The sequence below is a fragment of the Ctenocephalides felis genome, unplaced genomic scaffold (assembly GCF_003426905.1).
Source record: "Ctenocephalides felis isolate EL2017-DRISC unplaced genomic scaffold, ASM342690v1 CF-g0.4_SCAFFOLD_01886, whole genome shotgun sequence".
NCBI lineage: Eukaryota > Metazoa > Arthropoda > Insecta > Siphonaptera > Pulicidae > Ctenocephalides > Ctenocephalides felis.
The window spans coordinates 47,745,135-47,759,870 of NW_020538040.1; the positions used below are offsets into that span (position 1 = coordinate 47,745,135).

The 14,736-nt window shown below is 27.8% G+C and overlaps 1 protein-coding gene across 1 annotated transcript in view; it reads right to left on the bottom strand.

Annotated features, from left to right (window-relative positions):
• Nucleotides 1-9,647, bottom strand: part of LOC113377880 (dual specificity tyrosine-phosphorylation-regulated kinase 2) — a 174,573-nt gene extending 164,926 nt beyond the window's left edge. Inside the window, exon 1 of the mRNA XM_026618323.1 lies at nt 9,395-9,647. Coding sequence (XP_026474108.1) covers nt 9,395-9,409 — 15 coding nt within the window. The 5' untranslated portion in view covers nt 9,410-9,647. The remainder of the gene's footprint in view (nt 1-9,394) is intronic.
• Nucleotides 9,648-14,736: the final 5,089 nt, after the last annotated feature.

The following is a 14,736-nucleotide window of genomic DNA, read 5'->3' on the forward strand; positions in this document are numbered from 1 at the left end:
TACGTCCAAATTGATTTCAACATGACTTTGTACAGAAGAATTTGTTCCATGTGCTCAACTGGGATTTTCGGTTTAAATATTACAGAAATTGTAACAGTAAATTCACCATATAAAGATAAGACAACCGTTTGAGTTTGCATAAAAACCCCTTCATTTCAAAAGAAGTCAGCATTACAGCTCATGGAATCTCGTCAAGTTCTGTTGTTATATATTGTTAAGCACTCGCAGTAGAGGGGTACTCAGATCGAATCCCGGTCGAGTACAGAATACAAACAGTGTTATTCATTTTTATTGATTGGCAAAATAATGACCATTATTGGGCTGTCGTCGATGGTTTTTATTATTATTTTTTTATTTAAACGTTGGAACCGTAAGCGTCAATAACAAGAACTATAATAAAAAGTAATAAACGCAATTGTCACAAGTTTTCTTTAATCAAGTCTTCAGTTAATTACATCGATTATATAAATCTTCGAATAACAACACTGTTGACATAATAAATCTATAATGCATTCAAGTATAGTTCATACGCCAATTTTTAAACGTGTGCGCTCATAATGACCAGCCAAATCCAAACAAGGAAGGAATATATTAGCAATATATTGCGACTTATATAGCAATTGCACATAACTCCGAAATAACAAAAAAACGCATCAAATCTTTAATCTCCAGAATTAATTATCAAATTTATTCCAACAATCAATTTAAAATAGCACCAATCCATTATATCGTTATCCATGACATTCGAATGTTTTAAAGCGATAGTTTTTTAATGCTGGTCACTCGCGTCATTAAAACGTTCGTATACGTATATTTATTTGCATAAGAAGTCGTGTCGCAGCGTTTCACCAAATTAGGAGTCATATTTTTCTATAGAATTATCTATCGGTATTTTTATTATGAAAACGCTGAATCTTATCGTGTGTACTGAGAAGACGGCAGCAGATACAAAATGACATTGCACAATGATAAGAAGAAACGATTTAATAAAAATTCTGATGCTGAATTGAATTCTTAAAATAATAAGCATAAGAATTAATAGCGTTTCGAAAGGTAATTTACTAATAAATGTGATGGACGTACGACAAAAATTAATAATGATTATGAACATTAAGTGATGAAATCAAGAGTAAGAGTGATGAAATTTTAATGTAACTTTAGAAAATACTATATTTGAAATGTAAGCAGCGCTATTTGCTAAAAACAAATTGCTAATATGCTTTATTTATAATTTTGCAAGCCAAATATGGTAATAATAATAAATAAAAATATAATTAGAATAATGTATGTTTTAGTTTAAAAAAATAAATAATTGCAAATGAAGCAAAATTAATCACGTGAGGCTCAAATGGATGGAGGTTAAGACAAAAAAATCACGAAAAATCATGTGGGGGAGAGAAAGGTCTAGTAAGATATCACGTGAATTTGGTTTTTATCTCAACTTAAAAAAATCAAAAATTTCTAAAGTTTCAAAATTTTTTAAATCACCAAGAAATTTTAAATCACCAAGGAGGAGAGGGGGGTCCAAAAAACCTTCAAAAAGGAACACGTGAATAATGGGCGCCCCCAAACCATATTAATACAGCCCAGTTGAACATTATCATCCTGATTAGATTATTATTATTATCAATTTTCACAGATTTAATAGGTTCATAGTTCATAGGTTTCAATTGGATACCATATGAAATATATAATATCTACAGAAATGTGGATTTGTATATCAATACATAAATTATAGTACCATATTAAATATTTATAATAATCATTTAAAATAATTGAAAGTAAAATTTTAAAGACCGAAACAGAATTCAATCACTAACTAGTTTTGAAAATGATGCTTTTTCGGTACTAATGTATTCATGTATGCAAATATCCAACATATTCACAACCATTAGTTTGTAAATATATTTTATTATATAGATGATTTTCTATTATTGTATTTATACAAATTGAAATTTTCCCAGCAGAAAGTAATCTAGTTACAAATTTAAAATACATTAAAAATATAACAACGCGATAACTACAGAATGCAATTCTGATGAGAAAGTTATCGATTTTGCCCATTGAGCAACATTGAGAATTTTGTTTTTTTATACATAGATATAAACAAAATGAAAGTTGTGGTGGGGGTGGTACAATTCCAAGTAATATTTATTAGTAAATGATTACTTTGAGAAGATTACTTTACCTATTTAATTATATAAGTTAATTTATTTCATTTTGTATTTTATAGAAATTGCAACCTGCTAAATGCTAATATATCACTTATAGCAGGTGTGGAAAAATAAACTTGGCCATCGTTAGAGAAATCAAAACAAATCATCTCATTGTTAGATGAAGTTTAAAGATGAAATGAAATGTATAAAAGATGAAATCTGTGTAAACATTTCCTAAATTTGATTATCGCAAAATGATGAAATTGGAACATGCATTTAGATATGTTTAGATAAGCTATTTGCCTATATTTAATTTTCGCTACACGATATATGCTATCATTATCAATAAAAATGTGATAAAAATTATATTTAAAAAACTACACTTCCAATAAACTAGAAATTACAATAAAAGACTAGAATTCTCACTTCCTTAACACAAAGTGATAAATCTTGAATGAAAGGCAAACAACATGTCGTCCAGAGACGACATCTGTAGCAAAAGGGTTAACTATATGCACTTTAGATGCATATAGTTAACGAAATGATGTGAAGTTGAGAATTGTCAATATTAATTTTGATATTCCTCTTTGGAAACTATAATTCGAGTGAAGACAAATAATCTTGAACGTGTACGAGTTGCTTTTGTAATATCTGCATATCTATATCATCAGCATATATGGAATTATAGTTTCCAGAGAGGAATATCAAAATTAATATTGACAATTCTCAACCTCTTGTCATTTCGCTAAAACACCACCAATTCAATTCTCTGCGCTAGTGTGAAATATTTGGAGTTAAACTGGAGATCTCAAATCGACAATATGAAATAAATTTAGAAAATTTTGTTCCAGCTCAATAGGCTTACTATTAAACACTACTATGCGATATAGTTATAAATCTAAGAAAATTTTCTTTATAGTTGCATTAGGTAAGAACATTTATTGCGTACACGTATGAGTCAAGTTGTGAGTCAGCCAATTATCTGAGTGCGATTGTACGGAATTCCGAAATACAGGTTAAAGATTATTTCCAGTTTGCACGTCGAATCAATCAAATTACTCGTATATTTGTGCAACCTCGAAAATGATTCAAAAGTTACATTGATATCATATCTTGGTCATAAAATGATAAGATTTTTTATATGGATCAGGGATTCTCCTTACTGACAATTTGTTTAAATTGATACAGTTAACTCATTCAAAACAAACATAAATTGTCTTAATATGTTTTTGGTATTTATATTATTCACCGATTTTAATAGCTTATTCATAAAACAAATTATAATGAATTAACGCTTAAACACAAAGAGCGCTTATTCCATTTGTTTGACTTAATGTGTTTTGCAAACAAAACTCGAAAATCTTGGAAACTGTAAAAGTGACATCAAATCGTCATATTACGCAGATTTTTTGCTCATAACAAATTGAGAGGAAGGAATGACCCTGATTAAGTTAATGAACTAAATGCAAAACGTTTTATTTACTACGTCGATCCATAGAAATTGAAAACATTTTGGCCAACATGATTTTTTAGTATTTATTAAATGCGATCACAATTTAAGAACTCAAGTCCTATAAGGCAACCCAAAGGCTGACTATCTCTGTTGAAATTTTACCAATTTCGGAATTTTCTAATAGTAACAACTTTTTATTAGATCCAGCAAAGCCGGCATAGGCTATATACACGTGGAAACATAGCTCTATATGTTTCCAATTAAAAACTGATATCACTACTGCTTGACATAAGGTTGCTCGTCGAATGTACCAAATCTGGGACCTCTGATTAAAATCCCATACATCTAATCACTAATCCATGGAGGAGCCCAAGATGATTATTGACACCAAAATATTGCATTTATACCTAACTAGAATAAATTAACGAGAACGAAAGTTATATCAAACCTTGAACTAAAATACCAGGTTGAACTAGTAAATCTTATCTAATCGTTCAAGTTAATAGAAGTTAATTTAGTGCATTTAAAACACAAAAGATTAGACAGTTGTTATCTCTTATCATACTGTATTTTAGATAAATTTCTATTTTAAAATTGTAAGTACATTTCGACTAATAATGATAAAAAATAAATATATTTACACTCTATTAAACTCAATTTAGCGACAAAATTTTTAAGTATATGGATAAAAACTTTTATTCAATTTAGTTTGTTCCTACAATACAATGCATTTTAGTTCACAATTCAGGATTTTTATGGAACGATGTGAATTAAATTCAAAATTACTTTCGATAAGCGGAAACGAAAGCACGTAACCACAACAATAATAAAGCGAGACGGGACAAAACTTTTTATCGTTTCGTTTGTTTTCTCTTTCCCAAAGAGGATGTACCTACAAAGGTAAAAAACATGATTTCTTTTCGAGGTATTAAAATAAAAATATAAAAAAGTGAATATTTGAACAAAATGTAATTATTCGTTCAACTTTTAGTTGTATATTTATAAAAATATATAACATTTTAATATACATATTTTTATTTGATTTGAATAGCGATCACAACTGAACTATTTTGCCTACCAGAAAGCAAGCCAACGGTTGGCTGCTCTATTATATAAATTTATTATTACAATTCTTTATTAAAACAAAACCAGAGAAGGGCTATTTTCACTTGGAAATATATTTCTATCTATAAATCGATGATGTCAAGTGAAAACTGATGTCACTACTGCTTGACATCAGCTGTTGGAGGCGGGTATCGATTGCACCTGGAACTTCCGATTAAAGTCCCCTACCTCTAACCACGAAACCACTGGAGGTTATTTAGCATAAAGTTTAAATATAAAATCAACATTCGAATATTATATGAATGACTCTCTTAAATCTATACCAATTTTATAAAATTCATGGCATTTTATGTAATTTTTATTAAACAGACTTTTGAGATTTATGAAATTTGTCATTCTCCTGATTTTTGTGAAAATCATCTTTCTAAAATTTATACCATTTTTTAAAAAAATATTTTATTTTATGTACCTTTATTAAGTTAATGCCAATTTTATTATATTCATGCCATTTTTTTGACTATTTCTGCAAAATTGATTTTACCATACTGAAGTTCATAAAATGTTTATGGGTTTGATGATTTTTTCATAAATCTAATGGCATTTTTCTAATTATTACTATCAAATTTAAGTAATTTTATGAACTTTATATTTTTTTGGTAGTTTTATACCATTTTATAAATTTGATGTAATTTTTATCAAGATGATGCCATTTTTATTTTTGCTCTTCTAAAAATTTTAGAAAGAACATGATAGTAATTTGTTACGCTTATTTTTTATAATATTCTCTATAATATTTTTATTTTTTATATATTTTTTTTAAGAAACAATATATGTGATTAAGTTTGCCATATCGATTCGTAAAATTATAATTCTCCGTATGTAAAAAATTTCCTCTGAACTAATCATGAAATGAGAGTTCTGAAAATTTCACATGTGGTACTTATCTTCGTAACTAATCAGTGTATCATGTCAACAAATATCAATCTGATATACATAAAAATTTACTAAACAACAAGTATAAGATAAAATTAGTATAACACAAAAATCTTGTTACATTAAAGACAATTTTAATAAATAAAATTATTAATACGAGGTTTGTTTTATGAATAATCTATTTAAGTTATATAATGAATAAATAGATTAGAAATGTTGAATAAATTCTAATAATAAAGAAAACTAGCATATATAAATGGGTTAACTCTTATGATTTCCAACCTGTGGGACGCGCCTCCTCAGAGAGAAATACAAAATATGTACTCTTTTCGTAAATAAACCAAAAATGTTGAAATTATATAAAAAATGAATGAATAAAATTATTTTTATGTATACTTTTACATAAAATTGTATAATAATATGCAGTTTGATAAAATTGAAGTATCAATCGTATATTGATGAAATTATAATATTAAAAAGTTATGGGGAGCGCACAACAATGTTTTGAAAAAACATGACAGGCGGGAGGCGCGGTAGGAAAAGATTGGAAACCACTGGGTTAACCTTTGGGCTGCCATTTAAGTACTGGTTTAAAAGAAGTTCGAGCACATCAGCTCATATGACGGAAGTTCAGATTGCTATTAAAAATGAGAGTATAAAAACATGCTGTTAAAAATGAGAATATGAAAAAATGTATATAATAAATTGCATCGACACAAGTTTGTCTAATGCACATGTATCACCATTTGAAATCTAAATCAAAGCAAAAAATATGACTTTTAGACATGAATTATGCACACAATTAAATTTTTAATGTAACTCATCACGAAGCAACGCATTTGCCAAGGTTAAATCACTCTACACGCATTTTTTAAGACCCAAGTTCCTTTGTTATTGTTGTAAGCATAAAAAATCACGTAAAACTGTATTTGGACAAAAAAATCAGGTAGTGTGTATGAAATGGATAAACTCAAGGTCAACGAACGTTTTCATAACAGTTTTTATCTTTTTGGCTAATAAAAACATTATTAAAAAAGTAATAATTGATAGAGGTATATACAATATAATTTAGATAAAAAAAACTTTAATTTACCAAGAATTAATATATCAAACATAACATAATATTTGAGTGGTCTTTGCACAATATTGAGTAGGGGCAATAGGGGCTAGTGGCCACAGCAAAATTTGGAAAGTGAAAAAAAAATTCACAATATAATTAACTCATTCTTCTTAATAACGCTTTTTATATCCAAAAATGCAATTTAGGCATTATGTATCAAATTAAAACATAGTGTATTATAATTTTGAGAAATTAAGTGAAAACTAACTAGAAAAACAGTTTATTAATTTATTTCCATGAGGATCTAAAAAGATATCATTTGTTTCTTTTATTTTTGGGAATTAATCAATTTTCGTCAGGCCCTCAGGAGGCATGAATTTAAATCCAGCTCTGACAGTATTTGTCATGTCAACACTGACCAACATTACCATCCTTAGGGTATAATAAGGAACAAATTAATTTTATAACAACCAAAATAATAAAATTAATTAAGAGCAATTACTCACGATATATTCCATATGACACACATAATTATGTCATTAAAATAAATATTAATAAAAACAGAGCAATATATGCACATAACGCAATACTACTATTTCACTTGCCAAAGTCTCCCACACAAAAATTCATTAAGTATTTAGAAATCTAGCCTATAATATGCACATATATTTGCATAACAATCACACGACACTTATTTGAAAAATTACAATTACTTAAAAAAATATTAATTGTAGTTAATACAGCTTTCTATTGGTTTATTGCACTTTTAAAAAAAATATACGCTTTAGTAGTATATAAACTAAAAAATATAACACTTTTACTGAATAAAATATATATGACAATTTTATTTTATTTTTGATATTTTAAGTATGTATTTATAAATAATATAATATTAAAGATCATCATAAGTATTTAAAGGCCTTTAATATGCACATATATTTGCATAACAATCCAACACTTAATAATAGTAAATTTCTGATTACTTAAAAGCTAGTTGAAAGTGGCATTTAGACTTAAGACAAGTTGCATGAACTTCCAACATGTGCAATTATTGACTTAATCTACCGAAATTGAGATTCAGATCTTTAGATAAAATTTTTAACGGTTTATTTCGATAATAAAGTTTTCGCTTTCAATTTAATCTAAACATTGCGATTTCCAATTGAATTTTCTAAAATACATTTGAATTATCTATAATTATATTAATTATATTGCACAGACACGTGCTTGTCCTAAAACTGTAGCTTCTTTGACACAAATTTTGACCATAATATTTTTCCAAATTTTGATGATTTTTTTAAATTAAACTACTAGCCGTGGGGCCGTAAAATTTTAGTATGTTCTTCAAGACCATGATATCTATCGACATAAAAAGTTTCATCAAAAAATGTATAACAATTAATTACAAGAACACGTGCTAGCGAATCTTTACCAAAAACTAATAAGTATCTTTCCCAAGCAATATATTTAAAACAGTTTGCAAATGTTTAAAATTGATTCAGAAGTGCGGGCTAAAACGTGGACGAAAAAATTATCACTTTTATGCTATTTACAAAGAAATGGCTTGGCTGATTGTCGCGCAAAAATGACAAACACTAGTCCTTGTCGAATTACTTCGAATTGATTTAAAATTTTTGAAATCGGCCCAGCTGTTTTTGAGAAAACGCCGATAAAAGATCGGAAATGTTTTCACACACACACAAATACTTTTTCCAAATTTGGTCTAATTCGATTCAGAATGGCTTGAAACGTCGAGAAAACATAAAATTAGCTAATCGGATTTTTTTACAAAAACATAAACTTCTACTTCGGGAAAGTCAAAAATATTAATTGTAGTTAATACAACTAACTAACGTTTTAATGCACTTTTTGAAGAATTGTCATACGCTTTAATAGTGCGTAAGAAATTGTATGGAACTGTCATAAACAAAAATATAACACTTTTTAAATAAATAGACATATATAAAAATTTTATATTATTTTATAAAATTTAATTTAAAATTAGCAAATCGGATTTTTTGACAAAAACATAAACTTCTTCGGAAAGTCAAAATATTAATTGTAGTTAATACAACTAGAACAAACTAACGTTTTAATGCACTTTTTGAAGAATTGTCATACGCTTTAATAGTGCGTAAGAAATTGTATGGAACTGTCATAAACAAAAATATAACACTTTTTAAATAAATAGACATATATAAAAATTTTATATTATTTTATAAAATTTAATTTAAAATTAGCAAATCGGATTTTTTGACAAAAACATAAACTTCTTCGGAAAGTCAAAATATTAATTGTAGTTAATACAACTAGAACAAACTAACGTTTTAATGCACTTTTTGAAGAATTGTCATACGCTTTAATAGTGCGTAAGAAATTGTATGGAACTGTCATAAACAAAAATATAACACTTTTTAAATAAATAGACATATATAAAAATTTTATATTATTTTATAAAATTTAATTTAAAATTAGCAAATCGGATTTTTTGACAAAACATAAACTTCTTCTGAAAGTCAAAATATTAATTGTAGTTAATACAACTAGAACAAACTAACGTTTTAATGCACTTTTTGAGGAATTGTCATACACTTTAATAGTGCGTAAGAAATAGTACAGAACTGTCATAAACAAAATATAACACTTTTTAAATAAATAGACATATATAAACATTTTATATTATTTTATTGAGGCAAAAATGTAATAAAGAATAAACTTATTACTAACCTCAAGCAGCATCATGATATAGTTTTCCTAACACTTCACGAAAGAATTTCACTTTTGTTATCTATTGCACAATAACCAATGTTAACATAATTAAACTGCACAACTATAATCACAAAATAGTCGTTTTTTTACTTCATTATTTGATTTCAAATACGTACGACTACTTCTTATTATATTATATTATATTAGTCACACATATGATACTATATTACTATGTGTTCACGGGTCTTTGCACTCTGTAGGCGTCTGATCGTATGCAAGAACGCACTCAACCGCATTCTATGGCGGCCAGCGAGCGACTGAAATGCGTTCGAAGTTCACGCTCCGAGGGGTACGCGAGCACTAACATCCCGGGATACTTTACCCCCACCACGCGGCCACGGTAATGCACGTTACTGGGGCGTACGAGGTTCGGTTTGGTTCGGTTTGGTTCGGTTTGGTTCGGAGGTTTGCCAGGGTTCCGTAACCGTACGATGGGAACTAGTGGTGTATGACGTTGTGCTCGGTAAGGTATTTTGCAGAAATGTTTTGGGTAAAAAATATGAACGAATTAAAATGATGAAAATTATAATTTTGTTTAATTTAATTTTTACCTTTCAAGCTTTTAATTTTTGTTTTTAAATTTGGTTTTAATCAAATAGTTCATTTGTAAATGTTGAACTAGTAGGGCACATGGCATCGTGCCTTAAGGCAAATTGCTGGAACTTCCCGTACAAAAATTATTATTTTTTTAAAAACGATTAACATTTTTGAAAAAATATTACTTCGAACAAATTAGATTTTTGAGAAACTATAAATTCGACAGAAAATTACCTTTTTTGAAAAAAAAAAATGTTTGAAAAAAAAGTTTTCCTTATTTTGGCATAGTTTGGAAATTCTGAACTTTTTTTCAAAGCAATCGTACTGCTTTAACTGCATAGAGACAAAATATAAAGCGTGTAAGCGCCGCGTCGCTGTCTAACGGATAAACATTGGTACGGAACCCATGGGAATGTAAACAAAATTTATACTTATTGTTAAAATCTCTATAAAATATCTGATAATTTGATGTGCATATGTCTAATGACCATTTTTGACCTCAAAATGGCATTTTTTTTCACTTTTTTTTACTAGATCTCCGAAATCGCTAGACTTACCTTCCCAAAAACTTAGTCAGTTTTTCATCTTGTCATAAGTAAAATGTTTTCTGAATTATTAAAATCGGATGCTTCTTTCTCTTAAAAACTGAGTTACCGTTTTTGGCACCTATTGCCACGTGTCTTCGAAACGGCTAAACCTGCCTATGCCGAAACTAATCAGCACGTCTCCTTATCAATACGAATCGAATGTTTTCTGAATAATTGAAATCGTTTTAACCGCGTTTACGAAATCGTCCACGAAAATTTGTATCGCACAAACACACGCACATACATCCATTTTTTCTAAGTTATGCTAAAATGTTCAGAAACCTCTGAAATGTAAAGATATATAAAAATTTTCATTTTCGATTTTTTTGCGATTACTATGACTTGCCCTACGGGAAGTTAATTATAATTTTGTTTAATTTAGTTTTTACCTTTCTAGCTTTTAACTTATTTTTAAATTTGGTTTTAATCAAATAGTTCATTTGTAAATGTTGAAAAATGTTTAATATCAAAAATATATTTTTATTTTCTTATATAATTCTTGCATGTTTTATGGTATATCTAAAAAATTATCATTTTTGTTTGATTAAAAGTATTATAATTTTATCAAATTTTATGGAAAAAATTATTTGAAGTGTTGAAAAATTACGAGTATTGAATATTTTTAATTTTTTATCGTGAATTAAAGTGACCAAATTTTTTGAAGTTAAAACCGAGACGTTAATTTTTAGTTATGCTAATCCGTGACGGAGTGGGGGAGTAAATGCAAAAATTTTAAATCGTTTTTAAAATAAGAAATACTATTTAAGAATGCAATAAAAATCTGTCTCGTTAAGTAATTTTTAATTTAAATAATTTTTTTTAAAATCAGAATTATTGACTAAAAACTTCATTATTCGGTTATATGTTATATTTTATTTTATATTTTTGGATCTATATGTTTTATTCAGCTTTCAAACCTATTATAAAATACTGTTCAATATTCTTCGTAACTATTTAAAAATACTTAGAAATTATTTCAGACAGTCCATTTTCATAATTTTTGTTAATTTTCGTAATATTGAAAACAGAAGTTCAAAATTAGGAATGTGAGAAGCTATTTTAACCTGCCTTTTTATATAAGCATACTAGTTGTAAATAACATTTTCAAATATTTGATGGGTAGTTGTAATTTTATTATCGAGTTATAGCAAAGATTCAATTTAGACTTTTCGAAAATCCGCCGGGACAAAAGATCTAAATCCGGGACAAACATTGCTTGCAGAAAAACTCGGGACTGCAGAAAAACTCCCGGCCGTGTGGTCACCTTACTTGAATGCGTGTTGGATATGGTATATTAATGATGCCAAAATTGTAAAAATTATATAAATATGTAAAGGTAAGAAATCACCTTTCTTATTGATTCACGGATCTTTCAAGTTTATATATGTAATTTTATTTTGTAAAATTAGATTTTTGAAAAAAAAAAAAATAATTTGTATATGTTGAAAAATATTGAATATGAATTTTTTTATATGGCGGAAAAATGTAAAAATTTAAATTAAAATTAAGCTTAAAATTTATCAAATTTATATAAATTTAATTTAAATGCGCAAAAAAATTATAAGACCTTGCCAGGGTTCCGTAACCGTACGGAAATTGTATTGTAAGGTATTTTGCCAAAAGTTTCCGTTATGTAAAAAATTATAAAAAAATTAAATTATTGAAAATTATAAATAATTTTAAACCTTTCAAGCTTATATTTTTTGTATCAACAAATTAGATTTTTATCATACTTGAAAAAAAAAATTAAATAAAGTAAATGTTGTAAAATATTGAATATGTGCTTTTATTTTTTTATATGACGGAAAAAATGTAAAAATTATAAGACAATTTTGAAAATTATAATTTATTTTCAATACCTTAAAGCTTATAATTTTTAAAATTTGACAAAAATGCATTTATTATGATAATGCTGATAAACAAAGAATATTGAATGTATGTATTTTTTATTACTTGAATAATTTGAAATTCATATTATTATTATTAAATGATAATTTTGAAATCTATGATTTTTTATTCGTGCGTGAACGTGTTAAACTGCGATTTTTCATTGCCATTTCACATCGCAGTGTCCAAAATGGACTATTTTTATTTGGAAACATAATTTTGATATATAATTTCAAGTGAAAATTGATATTACTACTGCATAATATCAGGTTGACTAGAGCGGCGGCTCAAACTTACGAAGTTTTGTATATCAATAATGGCAAAAATGTAAAGTTATGGCATTTTTGTTTAGATTTAAAATTTATATTTTTTTGAACAGCTATATTAGAAAATCCATAACAAAAGTCTCTTCTTTCGTTGTTAGTTTTTATGGTCTTGAGCATTGTTGCTTAATTTGCGAGATCTTAATATAATTAAATAAGAATTGTTTTATAAAATATATTTTTAATTTTAAATTAGATTCAACCGTTTTTTATATAATCTTCATAATAGATTACACCTGGGTGGGGTAAAAAGGACCAACTGAACTTTTACCAAAGAAATCAAATGAAGAATTATTCAAACTCTGCTAATGAGTTAAAGTTATTTACAGTATTATCTCGGCAAAAAAATGCATCCATAAAATTCATATTTTCACTGATTGAATAATGTAGTTATTATTTTGTAAAATCCCTTTAAAATTAAAATAAGACATTGGACTTGTTTGCCACCTGGCCGTTCCATTTTACCGCGCCTAAGGAGTAAAAAGGAACAGGTTACAACCTTTTGAAAAAACAGCCATAAACACATTTTTACAATGATGAATTAGCTTGGAGTTTTACTGAACATAATGATATAGTAGTTTGCTTGATATGTATTATTTCTCGTAATATAATTTGTTGGTTGGTTTTCACAATATAATTGCCTATCGTATATTATTGGCGAATAAAACCTATTCAAAATATTTATAGGCACCAAGATTTTTAAACCTTAATAATGGTTCATTGCTGGCATGATTAATGAGAAAAATGTTCAAATCTCTGTTGTACAGTCACTTACAAATTTTTGTTTATTTTACTTCTAAGACGCTATAATTAAGTTCGAATAATTTCATAATACGTTAAACTTAATCACAATTAACAAACAAGAACAGAAAACAAAAACATTTTTGCCACATGAGTCACATACTAGATTTGATAAGCAAGTTCGAATTATTTATAGTGAACTGAAGCTTAATATAACAAATTGCACAAAATAAAGGGGAAAATCGTCAACAATAATTATGCGCATAAAGTATTAGTCATCAAATTAAGAACACGTGTAAAGATAAAATTGTTGAAATACAACGTCAATGAAACCCAATGAAAAGAAAAGAGTACCGAAAACAGTAAGTTCAAATGACGCATTTAGGAGATCTTGATGTCAAATAGTCGAATACGAATTTCTGTATTTAGTTAAGCTTTAAAATATCAGGTTAGCAACTAAATAAGTGCGGATTTTTAAAATAATAAAAAATCAAAGACATTTTTTATGGAACTAAATAACTTTGGTCAATGACTTTTTGCAATCTTTCAAGTAGCACTATTATTCCACTTCCTTAAAACTTTTGATTTTTATTAGCTGAATCAGGTAAAATTTGACACTATTATAACTATTGAATTGTTTACCATTCAAGAAGTTCTGTAAAGATGAAAACAATAAGTAATCAAAAGGTGCAAAGTCAGAACTAGATGGTGGATGTGGCTAAACATCCCAACCAGGATCCAATAGTTTTGGCCAAGTGTCCAAAAATATATGATGTCAATAATGGAATATTTCACCGCTTCAACTGCGCTGTTTAATTTTGTTAAATGTTCAATGAAGACATCAGAATTGATCGTTCGGTTGGGTAAAAGCAAGAGTAGACAATTCCTTTGTATTCAACTTCAACTGACAACCCGAGCGCTTTTCATTTTTGAGTAAAAAAATACGAGAACGAAATTTGGCAAACCAATTTTGATACTGCCGTTTTTCAAGGCATCAGAATTGATCGTTCGGTTGGGTAAAAGCAACAGTAGACAATTCCTTTGTATTCAACTTCAACTGACAACCCGAGCGCTTTTCATTTTTGAGTAAAAAAATACGAGAACGAAATTTGGCAAACCAATTTTGATACTGCCGTTTTTCAAGGCATCAGAATTGATCGTTCGGTTGGGTAAAAGCAACAGTAGACAATTCCTTTGTATTCAACTTCAACTGACAACCCGAGCG